The following is a 26,880-nucleotide window of genomic DNA, read 5'->3' on the forward strand; positions in this document are numbered from 1 at the left end:
CCCCCCACTGTCCCCCCTCCTCCTGCTCTGTCTTTGGCCTGTCTCCAGAGAGACCAAAAAGCCAGTCTCTTTCTCGACTCCCTGATTGTTTTTGTTCCTGCGAGCAGACAAATAGAGTTTGGCCTCTTACAAAAGAAAATACTCAAGCTCATCTGATCTTACTGCCCTAAGGAGTGGCCTGGCCTGAAGGGCTAGTGATTGGAAAATTACAGTGCTGCTCCGGCCATATTGTCAGAGAGTCTCAGCCAGACTCTTTTCTGTTTGAGTGAAAGGCCAGTCGAACACTTTTCGACTGAAATGACCGTCACCTCACAGAACCGTTTGTAGTTATTCTAATTTGGGAGTTACAGTGACTGGAAAGCAGACTTTAATGGAACAGGACAAATAACTTCTACAGAAGAAGCCAAACATTTGTGACACGCGTGCCTTTCTGACACGGTCAGCGGATTCAAGTTTTTGGTCTTTTGTGTGAGAAAACCTGTTGCAGCTCAAAAACATAAAGTGGGTGAAGCCTCCCATCTCTGCCTCACAAGTGGCTCTCTGATAAGTGATTACAATTGGGGGAAAAAAGGAGGGGGAAAATGAGGACCTTGTCAGCGCAGACCCTCCAGATCTGAGGTCAATTTCGACGTTTGATTGCGTCTATTTTTGTGAAGTCTGTGTGTGTGTGTTTGTGTGAAAACTGACAAAGCAGAGGGGGGAGTTTACTGTTGCCTCATTGAAGCCATCATCATCATCATCATCATCATCTGAGGAGCAGACACTGAAGCCTGACTTGCCTGCCTGTCAGTTTCATCCCTTTGATTGTTCCCGTCCCCTCACCCCTCCTACCTCTGCCCCTCTTCCACCTCATGGCCCTGGCCCTCTTTCCCTCAGCTCCCACCCCCCTCCCATGTTCGCAAATCACTTCTTCCTGTGTCAGCAGGTAAATTGTTTTGTCCTCCCATTCCCTGCTTTCATTACCTTGTGTAAATTAAGCGATATGTCGTCCACCGGTGCGCGCCACAGCACTCACCGCGCCAACGCCAAAATCATGAGATTTGGCATAATAAATGAAGACAAACTGGCAGCAGCAGTGCTCCTCTCCGCGGGCTCGCCTTCATTATTCGCTTAACTTGCCGGAGAAAATGACTTAACCCTGACCTGTGTATTACGTCCCATATTCACTCCAGATAAAAGCCTTTTTACAGCGCACAACAATTTATATTCTAGCAAAGAGGCTGCTTTTCTCTGTCAGTTTTCCAATCTCAGCTCCTGAACACACGTCATTAAACTTGTCTTGCCTTCCTGTATTTGTCCATCAGTCCTTCTTTTTACATAAAATCTGGCAGCATTATTCTGGGATTTGATGGCACCCACTCATTTTTTCCCCTTGGAATGTTTGATTGGAAGAAATACAGCCGGGCTGGGGCCTATCTCCTCTCCTCTGTGGAATCATGCAGTTGATGAAATAGTGTTCCCTCAGCAAGAATAATAAAAACAGACTTGTGCATTACAGGGGGCTCTCAATCTGCCAGCAGGGCCGAGCTGAGCGAAAAAGCCCACCCCTGCCTCCTGACAGATTTTTATAGTTATCCCGGCAGATAAACGGAAACGGGTGACCAGGCTGGGGAAGGCCACTCTGCAGCCGAGAGTGGGCTGCAAGCCTGGACAATAAAACATGGGGCGTGAGTGTTAAAGCTGTGAGTGCACAGACGAGGATGCTGATGTCGCCAAATTCCTCTTTTTATACCGTTGAGAAGGAAATTTGTGAGCGAATGTTGTTTCTGGTACTGCAGCGCACAAACACCGGAACTGTTCAAGACTACAGCTTTCCTTGAAGGGATGAAGTTTGCCCCCCCGTGAAGAAATGAGAATGTTTAAATCTTTTTGGTCGTTGTATTGATACCACTGAGAACAGGGGCGCCTCCACCACCCCTATAAATTTATAGGGGTGGTGATTGTCCCCCCCCAACCCCCCTCTGGTGGTGCATTAACAAGTTTATTACCTCTTCTTGGAGCTAATACTTTAATGAATTCATCTGATTATTTACCTCATTCAGTGCTAATAAAGAGTCTAAAAATATTGAATTTTGATTTGATAAAACTGAAAAAAGCAACAGATTTTCACACCTGAGTACCTTACGATCTTTTTATTTATACTTTGGGAAAAAAGTAGATGAAGTTTTAAAATAATTAGACTAGATTTCAGAAAACATTATCATTTTTAAAGCTCTTAATTGCTGCTTTTTAAAACCCATGCGAAATCATCATGTATTGGAATAAGGTACAGAAACAGTAAATATTGAATGGGGAAAAAAAAAATAAAAGAACCCACAAAAAAAAAAAAAAAAAACAAGTAAAAAAGCCGAAAATGACATTGACCCGGCTGGTTTTCTATTTTCCCATTTTTTTCTTTTGTTTGGATATTATTACTTTAAAAAAAAAAGAAAGAAAAAAAAACCTAAAACAGTTAAAATGCTCCCTCTAANTTATCATTTTTAAAGCTCTTAATTGCTGCTTTTTAAAACCCATGCGAAATCATCATGTATTGGAATAAGGTACAGAAACAGTAAATATTGAATGGGAAAAAAAAAAAAAAAAGAACCAAAAAAAAAAAAAAAAAAAAACGCCAAAAAAAGTGTGGAGCAAAATGTCAAATGAATTTTCTCTATTTTCCCATTTTTTTCTTTTGTTTGGATATTATTACTTTAAAAAAAAAAGAAAGAAAAAAAAACCTAAAACAGTTAAAATGCTCCCTCTAAGATCAGACAGTCCTCTTTTGAAAACCAGACGTGTAACCAGAATCATCAAAAACTGAAATAAAGAATCAGAAATTCTCCTGGTGGAAAAGTTCCACTGTGAATTGCCTCTTATGCTTTTCTTTTCTTTTTTTTTTGCCGTTGGAGAAGATAATCAGCCATAAATGGTCCTCGTCTCCACCTAACAGGTCCTGATTAATCAGCCAAGTGGAGCAGACTAATCAATCTGCCTCTAATGCTTTCCACGCTGGGCCTGGAGAGCGACATGTCGTCTGCATCCTCGTTTCCCCTCTCCTCCTCCTCCTCCTCCTCCTCCTCCTCCTCCTCCTCCTCCTCTGTTGGGCACCAGTATAGAGAAATGCTGTTGTGATGGATGATCAAAAAGTGCCTGTGGATGTAATTTTCTAAGATGTTTAAGGATTCTTTATAGACTCCTTTAGTCACATTTAAATGTTTGGTTTAAGTATTCAATAATTGAATCGAAATTGATTCATCATAGGGAATGATTTTGTTCCAAAATGAAGAGATTTGTGTTGCTTTAGATTAAAAAAACTCAAACCAAACTGGAAAAGTAGGGACACTGAAAGGTTCTAGAAAAGCGAAGCAGTTTTGTCATTAAAAAAATACATGTCTACGTGATAAAAATGTGTTTAATTTGGCTTCAGGCTGATATTATTACTTCTTCACTGGCAGAACTCTCTGAGATAACTGAGGGGACGAGTTTTGCTGTGAAACAGACCAACAGACGAGGCTTCGGGGCTTTTTATGGTCAGGTAAAGGCAAACATATAAATGTTATCATTAATGATTGACGGAATGCTTTCACCAAAAGTTCCTCATTCCGGGAAACTATTACAAAGTATGATGGCTTGCTGCTGTGACTTTCTGGGATAAACTGATGCCATAACTCGTACCCTCCAGTCCCTTCGGAGAATGGAAACTTTAAACGACGAACGCAGAGTCAGATTTAGTAAAATATTGCTGCAGTCTTACAGGGATGATCAGAGTTGTGTCAGAATTGGGGTAGGAAGAAACGGGAGGTACTTCTAACTCTAACGCCTCTTAGAGGATCCCACTTCAGTGTTTTATTTTTTTGTGTTTTCTTATTCTGTGAGTCCCTTTTCCCTCCCACAGTCAGAGAACATATCAGTCAGGGGTGGGTTGGGTCGAGAGCGGGGTTACATTGAATTTTAATCTGGTTGTTTATGGCATCTTTTAACTGAAACGGCTGCAAGTGGGAGAGAAAACAGCAGTCATAGATGGATAGTGAAGTTATTGCGCTCTAAATAGATTTTTTTTTAAGCTCCAACCAGTGATTATTGAGGCCACAAGTCTCTGCCTGAGTTGTTTTGTGGGTCTGAAGCTGAAAACTTTGGGGAACAAAGATGCACAGAATAAACATGAGAATACCATCCATAAAAGCCTGATTTCAGGAACTCCTCAGTTTGGATGAAGTGCTCATTTGAGGTTAAAGATAAACTGATTAAAAGTCGTAATTTTGCTCGTAACTCAATAATTATGAGTCCATTTCACCAAACTTTACATCATCATGATCTGTTCTCACAGCTTCATTCAAAGCCATAACTTAGGAACATTAGGAGATGTAATAATAAACTGATCGGTGATTAAATTTGCAACAGGACAGTTTTTAAAAAAAAATATAGGCACTAAATTGTTCTCCTATTTGAAAAAATGTCACTTTTTTGTGGAAAATTAATATTTAGGTTTTCTAAGTGTGGATGCAGAACTGAGTTGTATCAGAATCCGATTTCTGAACACATACAAGTAAAATTAACACATATTTAAAATAAATTTCAAAGATTTTATTTTACACAAACTCTTACTGTCGTGCAGCAGAACAAGATATGTCACAAAACTTACCTGCTTTTATATCTGAAGCAAACATAAATGGATCTTTGACTCAGATGGGGAACAGAAAGGTGAAAAGGAAAAAAAAAATCCTCTGTTTTAGTCAGCCACGTAATATAACAGTTTCATACATTTTGCTCATACAACCCAACACTTTTAACTCACATGTTCCAGTTTAAAGAAACAAAACAGCCAGTTTGCCTCCAGCTGCTGGATTATATCACTGTTTGTTTAAAATAATCAGTTCATGATGTATTTTATGCTGATAGCACATACTGTATGTACTTCACAAATGTTACATGCCGTCATTTCATTTGGCACGAGATATGAAGCTGTCTAATTCGCTCCTGAATCTGTTTCTAAAAGGTGTGAAAAAGATGATTTCAAAGGTGAACGGCCGCAGCGTTCTGCTCCCTGCTGAGGGGAACCCCTCCTCTCTGAATGAACGATACAAAGGAAGAAAAAAGAAACTCAAACCCAACTCATTTTTTACTGTATGAAAGTTTCACAAGGTCGTTTGGAGAGTCGTGTTAACACAATGCCTGAATGCAGATTTATTTCCTTGTTCTACAAGTCACGGAGACCGGAGTCTTTAAGCGATCATTATTACCATACAAATAGACAGATCTATTTAACAACCCTCTTTTTATCGCATAACACTTATTCTTTAGTGTTGCTCCCTGAAAGGCACTGAAATGTGTCTCTCGGCCCCCTTCCTTCTTGCTTCCTCTCTCTCTCTCTCTTTTTTTTCCCCTTTTTTATTTTGCAGAGAAATCGTCTCCGGGTTGATAAAGGCTCAGAGCAATAGAAGAAGCAAGGCTGACATCTTCTTAAGAGATGATAGGAGAGCCAAATCAAATAGGATGGAGCAGTCACTCTTTTCACAGATAGGTAGCTCATTTCTTGTGGCTGAGAGTTTGCATCCCTAGTGGCGCTCTGCCTGGGAAAGATAGCTCGCTCGGACTCCATTCATTATTTCATTTCCTGCCTCTTCTTTTCACAACTTAGCTACTTTCCCCCCGCTCCTTTTTTTTTTTTGCTTTAATGAGTTGCCTATTTTTCTCAAGTATTGATGGTGATCTTGGAATTTAGATTTGGAGACAAAATGTTTAATCACAAGCGTTTTTCATTTGTGAAGAAGAGGCAAAAATCAATTATTTCTATTAGACAATGCTGATTGGAAAATGAATGGAAGTGGTGAGATTTTGAAACAAAGGCTCTATGGAGACGAAGATAAGTGTGAGTCTGTCCCCCCCCCGAGGCACGATATGTGGTTTGGCTTAATAAACAGCCTGGAAACGTTTGCTATTAAATCCATGCAGAGGATACAGGCAAATAATTAATGATAACAGCGTTTTTAATTTAGTATTTGTTGCACCAAATGCAACATAAATGCCAAAGTGCTGCAAATCTTACATAAAATAATTTTGCGTGCCTTTTCAGATACATTTAAGAGGAGTTTTACAAACAACATTTCCAACTTGAATACTTGTTTTGTTTAATACTTTTCGAGAACAATCAATTCTGAGAACATTTTCCTTACATTGCTTGTTGTCATCTCATCCACATAATATTCGGCTTTGTTCCTATACCAGCCCTATCCCTATCATTTATTGCTAATTCCTTTTCAAATTATGTTTAAAAATTAACTTCTCTTGCAGAGGGCTGCCTGAAAAGAAGAATTACATGACAGATAAAACACTTTATCGCCAGACATTGTGCATTGAGAAATTGGGAGGATGATAGAAACAATGAATATTAAGTGCCAAAGTATCTAAAGCTGCTGACTAAATTGAAACAGTATATCCTGAGGGGGAAAGGTTTCCAAATTGCTAATTACCGCCTCTGAAAGGGGTCTGTTTCTGATATTTTTGCTTGTGAAAGGGTTCCACTTAATAAAGCAGAGGCTCAAGTTTTTCTCTTTTAATATTCCCACTTTTTTTTTTTTTTGGTTTTCAGTATTCTCTTCGGACGTTCCTCCCAGGCTAGAACAATGGTGGACCCAGGAGCCCCAGCTTCCCAACAGGCCCCAGCCAGAACGAGCCGGGAGCTGGAAACTGAGGGAGCCGCTGAAATGTGGAGGAGACAGATAAGGGGGCAGCGGCACAGAGAGGCCCTCTCCCCTGGGCCCAAGGGGAAATTTGCAGTTATTAAGAGAAGATGAGAGCGATTAAATGGCTTTTGTACTCGTTTTCACAGACTTTTCTTTTTTTATTATTTAGCCTGCCTTCATCTGATGGACGAAAGAAATGGTAAATTACTTTTTTTTTGTTGTTGTTGCTTCATTCACAGCACCAGCTTCGAGAAACAATTCTTCATTAAAGCGAGCTCTCATACATCATAATACACATTAGTCCAACATAGGACTAATATAATTATTGTAATCTATAATTTGCAAGTGCAGTAATTTCAACATTTACATGCTTCTTGGCCTTAGGAAGAAAGTTGTGAAAAATCCCACGTACATAAAGACATCTTATGGACTCAGTTACAGAATCTGTTGAGGATTTTTATTTAACTTATTACAATAGTTTGTCTTTAAGCAAGCTGTAACACCTTATGTCACTCATGGTTTTGCACTGCAGGATCATTCTGTATGTCACAGAATGTAAACACATTCAATTTTTTTTGCAGAAGTGATTGATTTTAATTTGGTTGAATCGTATTGTAATAGTCAAAAAGGGAAATTGAAATCTCACAGTGCAAATGAAGACCAAACGGATAAGAAATAATAAAACATTTTTATAATTATAATAATGGAAGTGCTGCTTCTGCATACTTTTGTGCAACTTCAGCCATTCATGTACCAAAACATTCAGCTCATTTAGTAGATGAGTGACTTTTGGTGTTTAATACTCTTCAAAATATTTAACTTCATTTATAAATATTTTTCCTCGTAGAAATATATCACAATCTCTTCACGTTGAAATTCAACATACTTGCTCAGATTTTGTCTCCTTGTCCTACTTTTAGCTACCGTCTTGCTACATTTAGCTATACGTTTGCTAGTTTTAGCTACTAGCTAGCCTTTTGGTAGTTTTGCTATGACCTTCTGCTACTTTTAGCTTTTAGCTAGCCATTTGCTAGTTTTAGCTCCTATTTTGCTCCGTTTTGATTTTAGCAAGTATTTTGCTTCTTTTAGTTTTCAACCAGTGTTCTACAAATTCAGCTTCTTTAGCAAATTTCAGCTAAATCCTTCAGCATTCACTGCATTTTTACAAAAGAGGCAGTTTGTTGAGATACTGTAGTTTATATCCTGTGGACTACGGAGTAATTGTGTATTTTTATATTTTTATTTGGACAAGTGATGTCAGCAGCAGGATGAGAAGACGGTGCTTAAATTAAACCCTTGTTTCTGGCTTTCCCAGATGAAGTTTTTGTGTCGCTGTCGTGGCGGTTGTAATAAAAATAGGAGACGACAGTTAAACTTTATCACAGTCTGTGTCTTTATGACATTGTCTTGTAGCTACTGTATCTTACACTTTCTTATTGTTAGGCTCTTCTGTCACAGCAGCGCCCTCTAGTGACAAGAAGCAAGAACAGCAACAGAACAGGTCATAAATGCATTTACTGTGCAAACCAAAAAACACAAGTTGGCTACTAAAACATAGTTCCTTTGCACTACTTCATGACAATCTTTGCCTTATTGGCAGAATAATGTTCTCAATTGAAGCCAAAGAGTTTCAGAATTGTAAATTAGCTTTAAAATAAACTCTTTAGTCTAAATGAGATTTTATTTTTTGTGTCCAAGCCGCATGACATGAAATATATTAGCAGCTTTACGGTTTTTACAGAATGCCACCGTGCTCGGTGTGTTATCTGCTGCCTGGCAGGTTGAGCTGCGTCCCCCTATCAGCTGGTTCGGCAGGCTGTTTGGGAGTGACGTCACGGCGAGGCGGAGCCCCCTGATTGGCTGCTCTGCAGGGCGGAAAGTGCGTCTGTTGTCCCAGCTGAGCTGCTGTGTTGCTGAAAACAAAACAAGACAAGCAGCGACTGGTGAGTGCTCAGACACCGTGGGCTCTGCCTGCTATTATGTAACTTACAATAAATGGTTCATGTGCACAGTGGACGCGTGCGAGCGGCGGGAAACGCTCCTAAACGGCTTGTTTGGCTGCTAGTGACAGAGCTGCGTGTGGCCGTGCTGCTGGGAGCACATGTGAGCTGTTATGCAACATCATGCAGATCCAACCTCCTGCCTCTGCTTTTGTTCTGCTGCAGTGATGCTGCAAAGCTGCAGCCGCTTTCTTCACTAATTATAAGGACAGCCTGAGCATTTTATAGCTGCTGATGAAACCCACGCGCGTTTTAAAGCTTTTTTTAAATTTATTTTTTACTCTAATTGAGATCAGTGGAGACAGAGCTCTTGTGTGTGAGCATCATCAATTCAGTACTGCTGAACCTTAAAGGAGAAATCAACCTGATGTTATTTCTTAAAGGCTACAAACGTGCAAATGTAGAGATACAAGTGGAGTAAACACACAAATATGACGATAAAAAATAAGCTATACATCCTTCAGTTCTATGGTTTTACCTATTTGCTCATCTTATAAGCTGTGGATTCCCCTGCAAGTTCCCTCTGAGGTCACACCATGCAATGCTTTAAGATCTTGTAACAAACATGGGAGCTACTGTATATACTTACACACTGATTTATATTTAGTAATATACTGCATTTTCTCTAGTTTCATTCGACAATTAGTAAAATATTAGATGAGACCACTTTCTGATTAATTTAATAATTTAATAGTATAAAAAGACAAGCCTATTATTCATATCATTGACCATAATTCTGCAGATCTTGAGTAATGTTCTGTTCAATAATATTGTTCTTGTTGGTGTAATAGAACCAGAAATACAAAATGCACTTGATTGATGGTGACTGACAGTGTTTCAAGAGGTCTGATGGTAGAAAAAAAATCTAATAATGCTTTAATTTCCAAATTAAACGTTTCAGAAAGACACATAACCAAAGAGACATAAGATGCTGTTGTAAGATATTGAGGACAAAGACTGAAAAAAGAAATTTGTGTTTTATCTTTTTAAAACTATAAACTCAAAGTGTTTTTGAGAGGAGCCACATCCTAAGGTTCCCATCATCTCATTGTGTTCAATGTACTACTTGTGGAATCTAACTCTTTCTTCTGTTGTGTTTGTTTTTGGCTTCCAGCACCATGATGGACGAGCTGGTGCAGGACCTGGTCTCTGCACTGGAGCAGGCCTCAGAGCAGAGTAAGCTCGAGGAGCTGTGGGGGGAGATGATCCCGAGTCCACTGCAGCAACGCCGGCAGATCCGACGGCGCAGAGGTCGCAAACGCGTCCATGAGTCCTCGCTCTATCCGATGGCGCACAGACGATGCTGGATCGAGGCCTCAGAGTCCAGCATGGATGAGGCTAAAGAATACAGAAAGAACTTGCCCTCCACTTTCAAAACCTCTCTGGCCAACAACAGCGACTCTGATGATCCCGCTGAGCGCTGGCCTTGTGTCGTCGGGAGCCCAGCCAGGTCGAGGCGGCCCTCCTGGCCAGAGTCCGATTCCTTCACTGAAAATAATCCAGGACGGCCGCTCAGGAGGCGCAGGAAGGTCAAACGTATGACCTCAGATGTGAGGGTCAGGTTTCAGCAGAAATTACATGTGAGGAACGATGGCAGAAAACGGCCCCGGCTGTCGAAGGTGCAGCGCCTGTCAGGACCGGAGAGGAGGCTGAGCGGCTGGATTGGAGCAGAGAGGCCGACTGAAGGAGGGCGACTGATGGGAAAGGAGCGCTGGAAGAGGAAGATGGCAAAAGAGCACAGAGATGCTCCAGATGAGAACATGTCTGATGGGTAATGTGATGTATTTACAGTATTTGACAAAACTAAAACAAACTCTGTAGTCATTTTAGGATAAAAAATGAGTCTGAGTTTATGCAACATTCAGTACATTTACATATATTTAGTATGGGGGAAAAAAAAGCACTTTTCAGAACGCTTCAGTTAATTTACATCTGTGCAACGGCCAAATGCTAATCCTCTCCGTCTGGATTAAAGTTACTCTGAAAAAGAAGCTTGAAAGTCTTTGTTACCCTTTAAAGCAGTCAAACAACTTTTAACTTTTAAAGTAATCTATTCTGTCTATCTTCAAGCCACTTGTCAATATTCAGCATATCCTTTAAACCAGAAAAAAGTCATGCCATTCCATTTTAAAGTGTTGATTTGGCATTAAAAATGAATGATAGCCACTTGATTCTCATCTCTTATATCTGAAAAGATCATCAGGGAGGGAATCTTTGATAGCTCTGCCTCCAGGCATCTGAGAGCTCATTATTTCCTTTTGAGAACTATTGTCACAAATAAATAAGTGACTTGGTGAGGTATTGATTTGTTTTGAAATATATGCCTGTCTTTGGCTGGGTAATTAAAGCTCTGCCTGTCCCACAGTCCCAGGTCGCACCCTCCTGTGTGAATTTCATTTGGCAAACCTAAATGTGGATTTAACTTACAAGAGAGAGGGACAATATATTATTACAGTGAAACAATCAATACAATAAACACTCAGTAAGGTAATGGAAAACTAAAGCATTTGATAAAACTTCATTAGGACAAACTGCTGCAGTGGCCTTTTTGATATTTAACCATAAATTACAAAAAAAATCTAAACTACATATTCACAAAGGTTGGGGAGTTTTGTCTGATGCAACAGATTGAACTTTTATTTATCATACAAGTAAAAAGGATGTGCCCTTTCAGTGTTTTAGTTACCCGACTTCAGTATGTATAAAATATAAACAAAGTATAATTTGATGTCAACAGCAAATTTAACAAAAGTTATCAGAGAGGCATGTAGAATATGGTTTTACACACATCTTTTAAATTACACCTTTTTATCCCTTGGAAAACACTAATTATTGCCTGCCGCTATGAAAGGCAGGCGATCATGTAACCCCCTGTGTTTGTGTGTAACCATCTGTCTATCTGTCTTTTAGCGAAATATCTCACGAACCACTGGATGGATTTCAAAGAAACACTCAAAGTAATCATGAGATGTACACGTACAACTTTTGGAGTCAACTCAGTTTAAAAAGGCTGTTGTCGCTAATCATCATTAGCCGACACAAGGAACACTTTGTTTATTGTCTGTGGAGCCATGCTGGTAGAAATACGAAAATGTTGATGAAAAAAGTCACAGAAATCTTTCAGTACTTCACTATATGACTTCATGTAAGGACAAGCCACCCATGACATCACAGATGGTAGTTTTTGCAGCTTTTACTCATAACCGATAGAATAGTCTTTTTTTTTATTATTATTGTTTTTGGTGTGCATAACCAAATGTCCATTTTCCAAGCTGAAACTCACCTGACGACCGACTCTCAACTTGTCCGTTTGAGATGAGCACATCCTCTGAAAACTTTCTGACATTACTGCCCATAGTTAAAAAGTACTTTTGTTTTTGTTATTGTACAGTTTTTAGGTTACATTTCTGGTTGATGCAGTGGACAGGGCTGATTGACAATGGATTTCCAAAGCGACTCCCACGCCCCATGTGGCCCTATTGATTCCAGCAGCATGGCACTTTCTCTGCCCCGAGGGTTCAAAGGTCACGTGTATCAGACAGTAGTCTCTGGTTTTGGTCTTTTTAGCACTGGGATTTTCCTCAGACTAATCAAATCTTTTCACAGTGCAACAAAAAAATTGAAATCCCAGCAGCTGTGAAATGTTTATGTAGCTGTTTTATTTTGTCTTGTGGCGTAGAAAAAGAAAGTTCACAGAGATGGCACAGAACTGTTTTATTTACAGCTAAATTTACTAGTTTTGTTAGGTAAAATCTTATACTTAAAGTTGGAAATGTGAAGCAATCACTGGGTAAAGCTAAAAACTAACACACTTTAATTTTTTTTTTTAACTTTGCAGTTTCAGTTTCATATGTCCTTTTTTTTCTCTATAAAGTATTTTGTTTTCTTAGCTCATTATAATTTGATCATATAAAGCATGTGAGAAGACGTATTAGGAGTGAGACATAATGGAACAGAAGAAGGCTTTACATCTTCTGGTTTAATTTGCGCTGACCTCTCTAGCCCCTAAACGGTATTTGTTTTCTTACTTTATGGAAAAATCAATAGCCGTTCTGACAGAAAACAGCTCCGGAGAAGAAATAAATGGGTGCGCTTCGGAACGCTGTCAATCATTTCTCACTTACACAACGGCAACGCTCGTGATTGCCGCTCAGTAGACTGCCACTCCGCACTGAAGGCTGAACAAGCCACCAGTTAGGTCTTGGCGGAGGCAAAGGATATTAACAAATGGCAGCAGTGATGAGGAGTTGACAGCGTTACAACAGCATTGTTTAGACTTTGAGATTGTGTGGTTTATTTGATGTCAGACACAGATGCCATTGTTGAAATGTCTTTTTGACACTTGGATTTTTTTTTTGGTCTCTGTTTGTTCTTTTAAAATGGAGAGTTTGATCTGGTAAAATGTGCCTCTCCTCAAGGTCACTCCCCTTCTGCGCTTTGCCTTCAGCCACCCGAGTGCATGGAGAGCAGCAGATGTTGGAACCTCCAGTTGGGCTCCACATCCTTGATTAGACCCGGCCCAGCCTGCTGGCAGCGAGGCCACCTGGCACCCAGGCTGGCCCAGCAAGCAGGCCTAACCTGTGGGGTAGACGCTTTCCGGGCCTCAGCCTCGGTCTCCAGCTGCGCACCACTTCTGTTGACGCTCCAAGACAAAACAAAAGCCGCTTTCGGCTCCGCCATGCTGTAATTTAGATTCGGAGAACTCTACGAGGAGTTTTCGAGAAGTTAATTTTCATAAATCTCTGAGACTAATCCAATTACTGCAGCTCAGGGAGGGTGGGATAACCTTATAATCAGTCACCAATAGAAGAGGGCATAGATTTGGGTTGGGGCGGCTTGTTTGAAGAGCCCACAGATCCATTGTTATCAACACTTTGCCCCCCTCCCTCCAACTCTCCTCTGCTTTATGCCTCTGCAGAATGAGCCCAGGCTCAATAAATGGCGGCTTGCCTGTAATCTCTGTGCAAACTGCTCTGCTTCTCCCAGGAGCTGAGGATTATATCCTAATGATTAGTGCTCATCTGGATACTGTGTTTTGCTTCACCTCTTTGGCTTCTGTAGAGACAATAAGGCCACGAGGGGAGTTCAGTCCGTCCCTAAACACTGGAGTTTTGCCCTTGCCTTTGTTTCACTTGGACATAGAGTGTACTATTAATTCTAATTATACTATCTAATCCCTCGTAGAAAATCTCTTTTTTGACGGGATTATTTGTGCGGTTTTGTTCTTAATTTGCTTACTTGCTGCATACAGTAAGTTAACGGCAAAGTTGCTCAAAATGCATCAACTTTCCTTGGCAAAGGTCACAGCTGAAGAAAGAAGTGTTTCATCCTATGAAAAATGGGCATGTCAGTTATTCATAGCATTAATTAGGCAGTGCTTAATGGAAACAGTCTCACATTGGCCCTATCCCGCTCCGAGCAACATCACATTACACCTTTAATACAGATAAATACTTAATGAATGTCTCTGATTAATTGTTAATACAAGTGTTTCTCTTTCAGACTTTAAATCTCTTTAATAAGCTGGAAACAAGTTTTTGCTTAAAAATCAAAAGAGGAAAGCTGGCGGATCACTGGTTCTTACCTCCGTGTTAGAGGTGGAAATTGCAGGTGTAGAGCTTGTCTGGTGATGGTACAGTGCTGTGAGCTCCAGATGTCAGCTGGTGTGTCCAGAGGTGCGTCACAGCTGAGGGAATCAGTCAGGAGAGACAGAGTTGAAGGAGTGGGATGGGGGTGGAGGGGCGGTCAATAGCCAGACATCTTCGAGGTTCCCCGGAGAGGCCTGCTCCTCTCTCACATCTGCTTCTCGTGGATGTTCGGGGAGTTGATTCGGGACCATCTGGCTGTGGGTTAGACAGGCGGTCTGGATAGAGGTTTTCTTGATCCCGGCGTCATTCAGAGGCCTCTGCAATATGGCAAAGCTCCGTATCAGCGCATATCTGACCCTCCAGCTTTCTCCTACCAGCAAGGTCAGAGATGATAAACAGGAAGCAAACCGCAAGACAAACAAGAGAATTAAGCTTCTTTCATCATATGAAATGATGTTTTTTTAGGATGAAACTGGTGTATCAAAATCCCTAAAATCTTACAGTGAGTTAATGTACTTCACACACAAATATAAGTAAAATGTTATTGAGAAAATAAAGAGTAATTAAAATCCACACTTTGAAAACCTGACTTTAAGCATCTTTTTACTCTTCTGTCTTTTGAACTTGAAGTTTCTGGAGATAGCTGAAGTGTGAGCATTGCAGTGAACCCTTCAGCGAGGGTCTTCAGAGGACGTGCAGGGAGAGGAACAGGGCTTTGCCTGAGGGTGTGGAGGGGACCGGTTGGGACGGTGAGCGGTGGCAGCCCACACAGCAGATGTCAGCCAGTTGTTGTGTGGAAAACGGCGGCACGTCTGCGTGAGGGGCACACCCAGAGGGAGGAGCAGACATGGGACCGTGCTCCACTCTGCTGTCATCCTCCACAACGCAGGCCAGATTAGATTGGAGCTGACAGCAGAGGATATTCAATTAGATTGTTCATGTCACTCAGTGGCTTCGATCAGAGTCTCTCCTGATGCCTTTGTGTTTGCCATCGCAACAAGGGAGAACACACCACTCTGTCTTTTTGTGTCATTTCCATTTATGTCGACCTCCAGCTCCAAGTCATTATTTTTACTATTGAATGCTACATTTTAAACAGGGGCATGTAAATGTTTTGATTTACATTGTTCGCCTCTCAGATGCTGTAACGTCGTCTGACCTCAACATCAGGTTCGAGATGGCAAATCGAAACGGAGTTCTTCAACCTGATATGTCATTGATAATAAAGAAACCGGTCATTAGAAAATGGTTTTCTTTTCTTCGCAGGGAAACCAGCAGCACCTGCAGCAGTGACCCTGGTCTGTTCACCAACGATGAGGGGAGACAAGGTATCAGAAAACAAGTATTACACAGTAAAAAGTTGACTGGATTTTGAGGATTTGCAGCTGCCCAGAAATATGAAGAGCTGTCAGGCTCCAGTCTGAGGGAATGTTGGACCTACAGAGGGAGGTTTTGCTACAATGGGCTGGTTGCTGGGCACCCAGGCGACTCTAATAAGACGTTGTCATGTCGTGTTAATGAGCGCCGAAGCCTTTGCTAATCTCATTAGCCGTGGTGGGGCCAGGCGGCCTCTGATTTAACAGTTGTCACTACACCTTGACTGTGAGAGGCATGGTTCCTGTGTGTACTTTGCTGAGTGACAGGTCTGAGAGGAGCTCACTGCCTCTGGGGGATGAAACTGATGTTATCTGGCGCTGCACAGTTCAGTTGCAGCCATTTTTGACTCCCACATGCAAGAAATAGCCTTAGAACAGCAAAGAATAAACTGAGAACAATGTTAATTAAACAGCTTATGTAGCATGGCATGAGTGTTTTGCAGCCTCTAACTCACAAAATGAGTTCAAACATCCACTATTTAGCTTATGGCAGTTCGCTTTTCCGTGTGTCCAGGTGATGACGAGCAGAGCGACTGGTTCTTTGAAGGGGACTGTGGAGTCGGGAAGGCAGTGACAGGTCTCCTGCCCACCTGGGACTCTGACAACTCGCTTTCGCTTGAGGAGAGACATACTCGGCCCAACTTCCTGCAACCTGCACGCTGTTCTGTCAGAGGTGTGGAGGTCTTCTCATCCCCCCCTTAAACACTAGATTTCAAGAGAGCTGAGGGTCTGTTTGAGCTACTGGCTTAAAAGATGTTCCTACCTCTAATCTTTGCTTTTGCAAAAGGTAAACTGATGTAAAAGAGAAACCTAAACTATAAATTGTTTTTCAAATTGTTGACATTGATGAAGATGGTGGATAAGATCTTGGAAATCCAGTCAAATTGCCTTGTTTTATTTTATTTTACTTTTGTCACATGCAAACACTTTTAGTTTTAAAGGCTCAGAGTGTAAAACCCTGAGCAATATGCTGGTCAAAATGAAATACCATATTCATAACTGTATTTTTGTTGTGTAAAATTGTCTTTTCAACAACATAAACTGGGCTGTTTACATCCAAAGACACCAGAGATTGTTTACCTCGCCTTCTGTCATGTTGCATAATGTCGTCTCAGATGTAGGGAGGGGACAAATGTATTCAGCTGTTTTTGCACTCTTGTTGTTTGTTGCAATTAGCAATTTATACCACTAGATGCCACTACACAGACACTAAACCTTTCTGATTGACAGTTTTAGTGTTTAGGTACAAAAATAGAAGTTTCTAGAGTTTTTAAACATTGGTTTTTAAAAAAAAAAAATCATATATTTTCAGTTTTTGTAGTATTTATACACCTGATTGTGTTTTTTCATCTTTAGATAAAATGCTTTTTGAAAACTGCATTTCTTTAAACAGTCAAAGTGTTTTGTTTTCATACTGACACGTTTTAACAAGTCAACTTCTGCTCACAAAACTTTGAAAAACAGAAGAAATGAGCAGAATATAAAAGCAAAAGAACATCCACAAAACCCACAGCTTGTTAAAATGTTTTGACTTGTCCTGCAGACATTTTTGTTTTGAAAACTTGAATATAATAGATATTTTTTTGTCTGTCTTGTCGTTGCAAGTCAGTGGACTGCTGCAAAAAAAAGTGTTAATATTTTCCACTCATTTGGCAGCATAAGAAGATGAAGTGTATGATTTTGCGCCTGTTGCAGGGTATCACACTCGTCCCGATCGACTGCTTTGCTCAGCTGCCTGCTGCTTCAGGAGGGACAGGAGACGACTTCCCAGGAAGGTTGGAGAAAACTTGACTTCTCTTCTTCGCTGCTGAAGATACTTAAGATGTTTGTTCAGTCCAGGTGTTGTTTCTAACTGTGGCTGTGTTGAACAGAGCACCAACATGCCAGTGTTTGTAGAAAGACTGAGGCACTTCTCTCAGGACCAGTGCCAGAGAAAGTAAGATCCACTCGTATTTAGAAACAAAATGAAGCAGAAGTTAAATCAGTTTGTTGGCCTCATACTTTGATCGTCTCCTTTCAGCTTTTGGCTGCCTCCTGTTGGAAAACAAGACAGAAACCAGGTGAATCTCATCTTTTGTTCCTCTCAGACTTTATTTTGATGATAAAGTGTTAAAGTTTGAATGTTTTTTATACTTTAAATTTGCAGTTGAGCCCTTTGTGCCCAGTTTGTCCGACTGATACGATTTCAGAGAGGTGTCCCTCCTCGTTCTTCAGAAACAGGTAGTTAATATTGTTTCTTAAACATCAGTCTTGTCAGTAAGAATAAAATAAGTTATATATGTTTTGTGGGTATATACGTATATTTACTGGGATTAATTCTCCTTCCTCATTAAAGTAAAACATATCAAAAACCACTTATTTTATAGCTCTGCTAATACTTCAGCACACTAGAGACATCTTCAGGTAATACTCCATTTGTACTTTATACTCCGTCTTGATAGTATTGCCTTATTTGTCAATGTATTCATATTTTCTTCCAAATGTTTTGCATTATATTTAACACCAGAGAAATTGTATTTTCTGTAAAAATGCAGTGTGAACGCTGAGTGCTGAATAAAATCTGATAAGAATCTGAAGCTGAGTTGTTAAAAGCTCAACTTAGCTATAAGCTGAAAGTAGCAAAACTAGTTAAAGGCTAAAAGCGTCTAAGTATCTAAAGGCTAACTAGAAACTAAAAGTAGCTGAAGACAGGCTATAAGGTAAAAGTAGCAAAAGGCTAACTGAAAGTAACAGAATGCTAGCTGAATGTAGCCGAACAAGGAGCTGAAATTTAAAAGTAGCAAAAAGCTAGAAAAAGTAGCAGAATGGAAGTTAAACGTAGCTTAATGTCTTGATATAAAATGGCTAAAGTAACATAAAGTATGGAGAAATATTTTCATTACAAAAATGTAGAGAAAAATATAAATCAGGAAAAAATACTGTGAATGCTGAATTTACAGTATTAAGATTGATCTGACAGATGCAATAACTGCCATTTACACCAAATAATGTAGGATTTCTTGTGATATGCATGACCAGATACATGTTTTGATTTTACTGCATTAAGATGTGTAAATAGTGCTAATGCTCCCACCAAATAAAACTGTTTATGTCAATCTGCTTTAAAGTCCGAGTTGAAGTGACAAAAGTAAGTGACAGATGTAACATTCAAATTCAGCTCAACTTACTAGTTTGTCAAGGTCAGCGTCCCCGAAAATATAAAAATACTGTGTTGACTTTATGCTGATTTAAATTCTGACATTTCTGGAACTGCAGAGAAACATTAGAAAAATCCAAACGATGTTTTGTCAAAGCATCACATTGCTTCCAGTCATCCCTGGAACAGTTGGATCTGCATGGGGGGAAACTGTTGAGAAGCCGAGCGGCCCTCTAGGCTTCGAGACTGTGGGACTCCTCATTGTGTTGTTTCCTCGCTGCCTATTAATGATGCATTCTTAATTTTTTGTTTCACACACAGGCGCGCCGTTCCCTCCCTCTCTCTTGGGTGATTTCACAGAGCGCTCCAGCTCTCCTTGATGAGGGGCAAAAACACGACTGCTATGAAAAGCCCCCCGACTTCTTAGGGCTTTCTTTTCTAAACTGGCCCTTTCTTCTCCACCTGAAAGGTTCCTTCAGATTCCAGTTTAAGGCATTGTGAATACTAATTTCTTCTATTAAAAAGCCCTCATATCCCTGCCATGCTCTCATTTGAATGACAGACTCAGGGGAGATCTCTTAATTCCTTTAAAGTGGGATTCAAGACCCTTCACTTCAAAAAGTATAAATCATACTCCCAAATGAATGAGCGAGAGATGGGGGGAGGGCGATGAGAGGGGTTTCTGGTGTTTTCAGTTGGACGGCACGAGCTGAATCCATCTTCCCGAGCTGCTCCACTGATACGCCTGCCTGATGTTTATGACCCGGTTCTGCACTCATGGAACCTGCTTGGGTCACCTGAGTTCATCTGAACCGTCACAAACAGAAATGCACCGCAGTTCGTTGTGAAATATGAAAGCTCATTATCGCCCACCGCCAAAGCAAAAAGGCAAACGTGTTTTTACCCGTGTCAATGAGTCTTTTGGAGTCAAGGCACTTCAAGATGGCCCTACATCTAATTGACCTTAGGCTAAACATAAAGGGCTGTAAGTCAGTGAAATTTACAGATATTGAGCTGAAATTTGGTGTGGTAGTAGCTGAGAGTCATTCCCAACACGTACTCCCATAATGATGCCCAAAATGGCTAAAACTCCATCATTTCCCAACAGAAGATGATCTAAGTCTAAAATTCCAGCACGATTGGCAGCGGGTGATGTGCTTGCTTTTAAGATTACACGCTTTCAATTACAATTATTTTAGATTTATTCTTATTTTATTTTATATTATTTTGGAAATCTTGCCAGCACGATTGATTTCTAACAAATCCCGTTTTCTTGTGTTGTTGAAATGACGCCGAATTATTAAAAGCTGTTATGTTTTGTGTTTGAGGCATGCTGCTCATGCCTGTCTGGGGCTGTTGACCGCCTTAAAATGCAGAAGCCGCTCCAACCTGAGCCGCGCCGCAGCAGCTTTTATCTCTTGACCTATTTGTTTCTAAATAACACTTGCGCCACGAGATAAATCATAGTCTTACACCACTCCCTTCCCTAGTTTTCATTTTAATTGTGAGATCACAGTGTCAGCAGTTAGTATATTGGTGTGAGTGGCCTATTGATTATTGATTTGGAGTTATTGATTATGTTCCCAGGAGACCCTAATCCTTTCTGATTCATTTGAATACCTCTATTAATCTTGAGATCCTGCTCCCACCTGAAGCACCATGTACCCTAATGAAAATAGATGGTCATTTTGTATCTGTGGCCTCTCACTCCTCTTTTGATTTATTATTTCTAATTGATATATTTGCTTTTGGATGCGTGAGCCAAAATTACAATTGACCCTGTGTCAGTGCTGTTTTACTCGGCACCCAAAGGGACTTCATTGCATTTAAAGGTGTCTCATATGACCTGAAAAATCCATCTTGGACGCTTTCTTCTCTCTGTGTCCTTGTGTCTTTGATAGTATTTAGTTGGCCACCATCACTGTTGTTTTTTTCAGTACCTCAAAGTCAATTTCTGTTTTTATTGTCACAGTTTCTGTAAATTTAAGCAGAAACATCTGTCAAGCTGATGAAGTAACAGATGTTAAATAATAACAACAGTTCTGTGCTTTCTTCTTCTTCTTTCTTTTTTTTTTACCACTGCTTACAGTTTTATACTGAGCCGTGTCGCACGCTGATAAAAAGCTTTTTGGTTTCTGCTCTGAGATGAATGGTTGTGTTTTTCCTTGGTTAATGAGCCAGCTGATAGTATTCTCATGTTTGATTTGCATTATGCTGAGTGCCCCAGTGGGCTCCTGATGGCTCCACAGCCTCCCAGCGACCTGCGGCAGGAAGAGGGCCCTTTTCCCTCCAGGCTGCAGGGGGGCCGCTGCGCGTCTCGGCCTTGATGCGGCGAGCGAAGAGACGGAGGGATGGACCTCCATACATTAAGACCAAATGCATCACAGCATTGCTTTTAATGCCGCAGGCGTGCCCTGTGAAATAATGCCACGTTTAAATGTGGATCGATTTTGGAATTAAAAAGTTAGTTTGCAAAGATTTACTGTGGGGAGTTCAATGTCTGAGCTCTTTATCAGGGGCGCAAATGGCTGGTTATGTGCTGTCCGACAGAGGTACGATTGAGGGATCGATAGGCGCGTGATTTACTAACTGGAGTACAGGTAATCAATAAGTATAAAAGTAAATGAAATATGCATTACTGGGATTTTATTAGAGAAAGGTAGCAGGGAGAGAATAACGGTCAGGCCATTTATTTTTATATCTATTGATTATACAACATAGGGACTTCGCTCAAAGCGTGCCCTGAGCAGCTCTCAACACCCAGCGCCTGCACGCCCGTCATGTGATTTATGGGTGTTGAGGTCATGGAACACGCTGCCAGTTAAAAGGCTGTCCTGACAGGGCCTCGCTGGAGCATGTGTCTGTTAGAGCTGGGAGCCTTATGTAACCGGCTGTCTGAGGCGAGTGGTTAACAAGTAGATTTCCTCTGCAGGAGGTGTTTTTTTTATCTGCTTAGAAGTTATTTTACAAGATTATTTTTTTCGCAAATAAAGTCTGATTAGGTAAAAGACATACACACTTTAGCCACATGTTTAGGTCTGTTATTCAAACATCTTTCTGTCTCTGTCTCTTCTTTTCTTGTACAAACATACACTGATCACATCACCTCCCACCCCCAGGTTACGGAGCAGGCCTTGACCTCACCCATAAGTTACAGTTATTAGGTTTTTTTCTTATTCAGGGCTCCTGACATAGAATTACTAGGAGATAACGGCAGCTGTAATTTGTTTATGTAAACACTGCAATGACTCAGGCTCAGCAATATTTAAGGTTTTCTATTTGGGGGAAAAATATGTATAAGTTGCATCATTTCTGGAGTCCACTGTGTTTAAATATGTTTATAAATGTACTGCTTTTCCTTTTTGGATCTTTGTAAAATTATCTCATGCTTTTTGTGGTGTCTTTGTCTGCCTTTGTCCATCCAGGCAGAGTAATTTCTCTCCAGGACTGTTTTGTTCAGCCGACACGAAGAGGAGGAGAGAAGCAGAAGCTGTATCCATCACAGCATCAGGTAACACCCTTTTACGCTTTCACACATCTCCACCAATTTGGAATACCACACATCTTAAGAGACAAAGCTGAGGGACGGTATCATAGCGTATAAATGTTGTAGTTTTGTTTTTTTTAAGCCACACAAATGATGTTTTTTTTTCTTTTTCTAAGATCTCTGCTTTGCATTGTTTGGCAAAGAATTATCTAATTTCCCCTGAACCCAACAGGAAGTTTCTTTGTGATGCTGAGTTTAAATCTCAATCCCCTGTTTATGAAATGTCAGTTCATTTTCAGGTTGGGGTTTAAGCATTTATAGGTCAAGTTTATAAAAGGAAACACTGAGATTTCCTTTCTTTTCCATCTTATTTATAATGTTGCATTGGTTGATGTTCAAAATGAATGTGGCCACAGTTTCAAATAATTCAGTCATACAAGTAAAACTAAACCTTCTGAGCAAAAGGTTCTGGCTATTTGAGCAGCTCAACAGCTCTGTTTTCCACGTTCTGTCTATTTCTAAGACGAGCAGACATCCACTCAAAACATGTTTCTCAGTCTGGTCATTCTCAAGGCACAGCACCGCCACAAAGTCAAACTTTCCTGGAAAATAAAGACAAACGTTTTATAAAACAATCTACTTGAGTGGTATTATACACACGTTTTTCAAAGAAAAAAAAAACACAGGAGAGCAGTTAGGGCAAATATGAAACAGACATTTATGACAGCACAATAGCATTTTACAGGCTGCTGTAAAATATTATTTTTGTTACTTTCCTACAGCAGAAACTCTCGACTTGCATTTTCAGCACAGTCTAGAAAAGGCAATAGCTCCAAAAAACAATCTATAAAGACCACAATTTCCAGGCTCTACAATCATAACATATCTATATTTACCTTTAAAGTACCTATCTGTTATATTATGAGAACCTCATTCCCCCACCCAAAAAAAAACATAAAAATAAATAAATTAATTATGGTTTTTGCTTTTTTAAATTCACAAAGACTTTTGTACAAAGGTAAGAGAGGATGACTTATGGGATTAATGAGTTCATGACCATCTGGCTTAGACATTTCTTTATTGTTCTCATTTAAAGTCACTTCAGAAGAGTTTTTAAATGAAAATGTAGTCCTAGAAATGAGCTTGAATTTTTCCTGTATGTCATCTTACTATTCTTGAAAAAAATCTGCTATTTATGATTAGTAATTAAGAAAATGAGAGCATGATAACATCCTAAAGCACTTCAGGAAATATCAAACCTGCTGAAACTACCGATTGTTAGATATTTGAGGAAACAAAGGGAGGGTTAGTGTGGGGAAGCGATGCTTGGAAGCTTTCTGTTTGAAATAAAGTAAGTGTTACATGGGGTTTGCCTCGTCACAGAAAGACACCAGGCAGTTGGCGTTGTGTGTGTTCAAACCAGAGAAGCTGCCTTTTTTCATTAGACTGATGGCTCGAAACCTCGTGTCTTCCCCGGATTGAAACTCGAATTGGTTTGTCCACCTTTTGCTTCTGCGTCCCCTCTCCACTCGCCACCCCTGCAGCTGCTGTTTGTCATTTAAATAACAAATGCTGGTGGTTCCCTGATTTAGTGAGGGGTGCAGGCCTCTGATGTATATTAATATTGCTGCACAGAGCTCTGTACTCGGGTCCATCATTCATTTGGATAAAAGAGGTGGAATTTAAAAACAGCCAATGCTTTACTTGGATACAGATTGGATCCATTTATTGCACTGAGTGATGGAATAGCTGGCAACTCTGTCCTTCACCTTCCCAGAGCTGAACCTCGTCCCATAAAAGTAAAAAAGGGTTCACCCCTGGCCCCTAAGGACCGCTCATATTCAACATATGTAACCAGAGGCATCCCTCAATTTGTTGACAGTCAACAGACTCAGTCTATAAGAAGTCTGAGAGAGGGAAATGCTTCTTTTTACATATTAGGTACATTAAAACTATATATATATCTTTTACAATTTATTTCTACATAAATATTTAATGAAATCTGTGCAGAGACTGTAAACTGATGATCAGTTTGAAATGTATTGTGTATCCCACACACACAATAAGATACGAATGATATAGAAGGTGAGTCTCTGACGGGCACATCCTCATCGACCCTGTTCAGACTGTTTCCCCGCTTCTCGAGTCTAGTGCCCCCTGTCCACCATGATTTATCATGCACCCCGTGTCGTCCAATGTCAGTTTCTGCAGCTGCAACTGCTCTGTATAAATCTTTACTTTGGCAGCCTGCTGCACCATGTCTCCGCTCAGTAATCACAGGACCTCCAGGAGATGCACATCCACTCTGACAAGCTTTTACACTCTCTGTGTAAGAATTTTGGTCTGACATAAATGTGCACAGAGGCAAAATCAGATTCTGTGATTTACTGAGTGAAGCCGTTTCCTGGTAGACGTCTTGTTTTGCATGGAAAGATTGTTGTCTGCATTCAGCAGAAAGAGCAGCGTATTACTCTCAGTGAACACGACAGCTGAGTCTTCGGATTATCCAGAGGAAGTGGATTGTTGTATATGTTAGTGGTTGATCTGAAACTCTGTAATCAGGAGTGAAAATGGTCTGCGGCCGAAGGTATCCTCCAGGGCTCTACGGGGAATTACTGAGGCGGTACCCAGCTGTTGCTTTGTCTTCTTTCTTTACCCTTTTAGCACCTCCACAGCAGTGCTAAAACTGGTTGTGAAAAACACACTCACATACACACACAACTTATCAGGCCAGGTATCTGTTTGGATTAGATGACCACTCCATTTCTTGGCTTTAAATTGTCCACTTTCTTCTTTCCTCCTCCACCATCCAATCAAGAAATTCAACTCAGTCCAACAAGTTCTTATTAGGTTTGATCAAAAGTAGCTCCTTCATGCTTTATATTATCAACTATTAAAATGTTAATATTTAGGGTAGCTTTGTTTACATTTTCACTCAGTAGTTCTACTTTGGTTTATTACTGAATTTCATGTCAGAGACATGTGTAACAGTGGGCACAGTTTTAGTTAGTTTTTCTGAGTCAGAGATGAATCACTTATTGTGTTTTAATGTCCTTTCCTGCTCTCACAGACAATTATTGTAAATTTACTCTGCCCTTCATCTTAATTTCTATAAACTGTTGTTGGTAAAATAAAACTGACCTTGTTCAGTTCTAAATTTCAGGAATAATTACTCTTATAATTAATTATTTGAACCCATCATGCTGTAGGCCGTCATCACATGTTGGTCTAATATGGGTGCCCACATGGCCCAAAAGTAGGGGTTAGACTGCCTGCGCTCTCCCCTCTGTCTTCACGCGTCTCCTTGCCTGACCAAGACGGCTGCGTGACAGATCACCTGCGCTGGAGGCCCGCCGTGTTCCTGCCCGGCGGTCCGGCCCCCCGCTCATTAATGCCCAGGCTGGTGCGAGGGCCGCGTGGCAGCACAAGACAAATAACGCTACCACTCAGCCATCACTTGTGCTGACAGAAATGCAGCCCACCGCACTATTTTGCCCTCTCTGGCTCCACTCCACAACCTGCTCTTGTCCTTCAGCCCCCCACCCCCGTCTGCTCGGTCTCCACCTGCACCTGTCTGCGCTGCTCCACCAAACTTTCATGGCGGGGATATTTTAGCTGTTTTAGCTGTTGCTCGAGGGTGAGCTTAACACCGAAACCATTACCGGTTTGATGTACAGGCGCTGTTTACTGCTGCGTTTGTATCCACTGTGTTTTTGGATTGTTTTCATCTTTGAGGAAACATATTTGATTTTAGCAGCGCCTTCTGTCAGGTGCTTCTTGACTCGTTTGTGTGCAAACCCTCTTGCCAGGAGGTCTGATTTAAATGTCCTATTTTTGCAGTTGTGAAAAGAGTTGTGTGTGTGTGTGTGTGTGTGTGTGTGTGTGTGTGCATGAAAAAGAAGGAGAGTGAGCAGGACAGAGAGAAACACAAAGGCTAATCATTAAAGAGCCATTCAGCCCTGTTCATTTAAGTGTGGGAATCAGCAGGCCCATTACTGTCAATGTGTAATTAGCTGATTAATAAACAGGGGGAACGGGAGTGCTCCAGGAAGGCCTGTAATGATTGTTTTTAGAGAGCATCTCATAAGAGCTTATTAAGATGGTAAGGTGGTTCTATTCAACTTCCCATTATCAGCCGCAATAAATGCATGTACTGTAATTCTCCTTCTGACAGAGAACCTTTGCATTCTAATTTCTTTACTGACCTTGATGTAAAACTGCTTGATTGCGAGTGTCCGTATTGTCTTAATACAGCAGCAAATTACTTGCTTTCATACTTTATAAATTTATCTTATAAGCACATAAACATACACATGAAAATTGTGTATCGTTTTATACATATAGTGCTGTTTCCGTAACTGTTGTTGCATGAGAAAATACTTGTCTGAAGTCTACATAAAATCGGTGTAAAAAGTGAAATAATTTTCTTTAATTTTAAGAGGAAATATGGGTTTAGAAGCAAGTTTCGAAATGAGATTTTTATCTATTATTTTTTTAATAGCATTGTGATAGTCAAGTGTGTGAGAAATGCATGCATTGGTCTTTTGTTGTCGCTTTGGGACAACATGCTCCTTATTTTAAAGATATTGCACAGATGAAAAAAGCAGTCCTAGAGGGTAGTTTTAGTTAAA

The 26,880-nt window shown here is 40.5% G+C and overlaps 1 protein-coding gene across 3 annotated transcripts in view; it reads left to right on the top strand.

The window, feature by feature from the left end:
* Positions 1-26,880, top strand: part of LOC108236694 (G patch domain-containing protein 2-like) — a 35,004-nt gene that overhangs the window by 3,170 nt on the left and 4,954 nt on the right. The window contains exons 2-12 of one of the 3 annotated variants that reach the window (XM_037977855.1): positions 3,435-3,514; positions 6,569-6,861; positions 8,443-8,605; positions 9,777-10,433; positions 15,517-15,578; positions 16,141-16,299; positions 17,322-17,401; positions 17,498-17,562; positions 17,647-17,686; positions 17,773-17,846; positions 22,188-22,273. In XM_037977855.1, coding sequence (XP_037833783.1) covers positions 9,781-10,433; positions 15,517-15,578; positions 16,141-16,299; positions 17,322-17,401; positions 17,498-17,562; positions 17,647-17,686; positions 17,773-17,846; positions 22,188-22,273 — 1,219 coding nt within the window. In that variant the 5' untranslated portion in view covers positions 3,435-3,514; positions 6,569-6,861; positions 8,443-8,605; positions 9,777-9,780. Of the gene's footprint in view, positions 1-3,434; positions 3,515-6,568; positions 6,862-8,403; positions 8,606-9,776; positions 10,434-15,516; positions 15,579-16,140; positions 16,300-17,321; positions 17,402-17,497; positions 17,563-17,646; positions 17,687-17,772; positions 17,847-22,187; positions 22,274-26,880 lie in introns of all 3 variants that reach the window. The other 2 variants (XM_037977856.1, XM_017417552.3) reach the window with 2 other exon arrangements.

The sequence above is a fragment of the Kryptolebias marmoratus genome, linkage group LG10, assembly GCF_001649575.2.
Source record: "Kryptolebias marmoratus isolate JLee-2015 linkage group LG10, ASM164957v2, whole genome shotgun sequence".
NCBI lineage: Eukaryota > Metazoa > Chordata > Actinopteri > Cyprinodontiformes > Rivulidae > Kryptolebias > Kryptolebias marmoratus.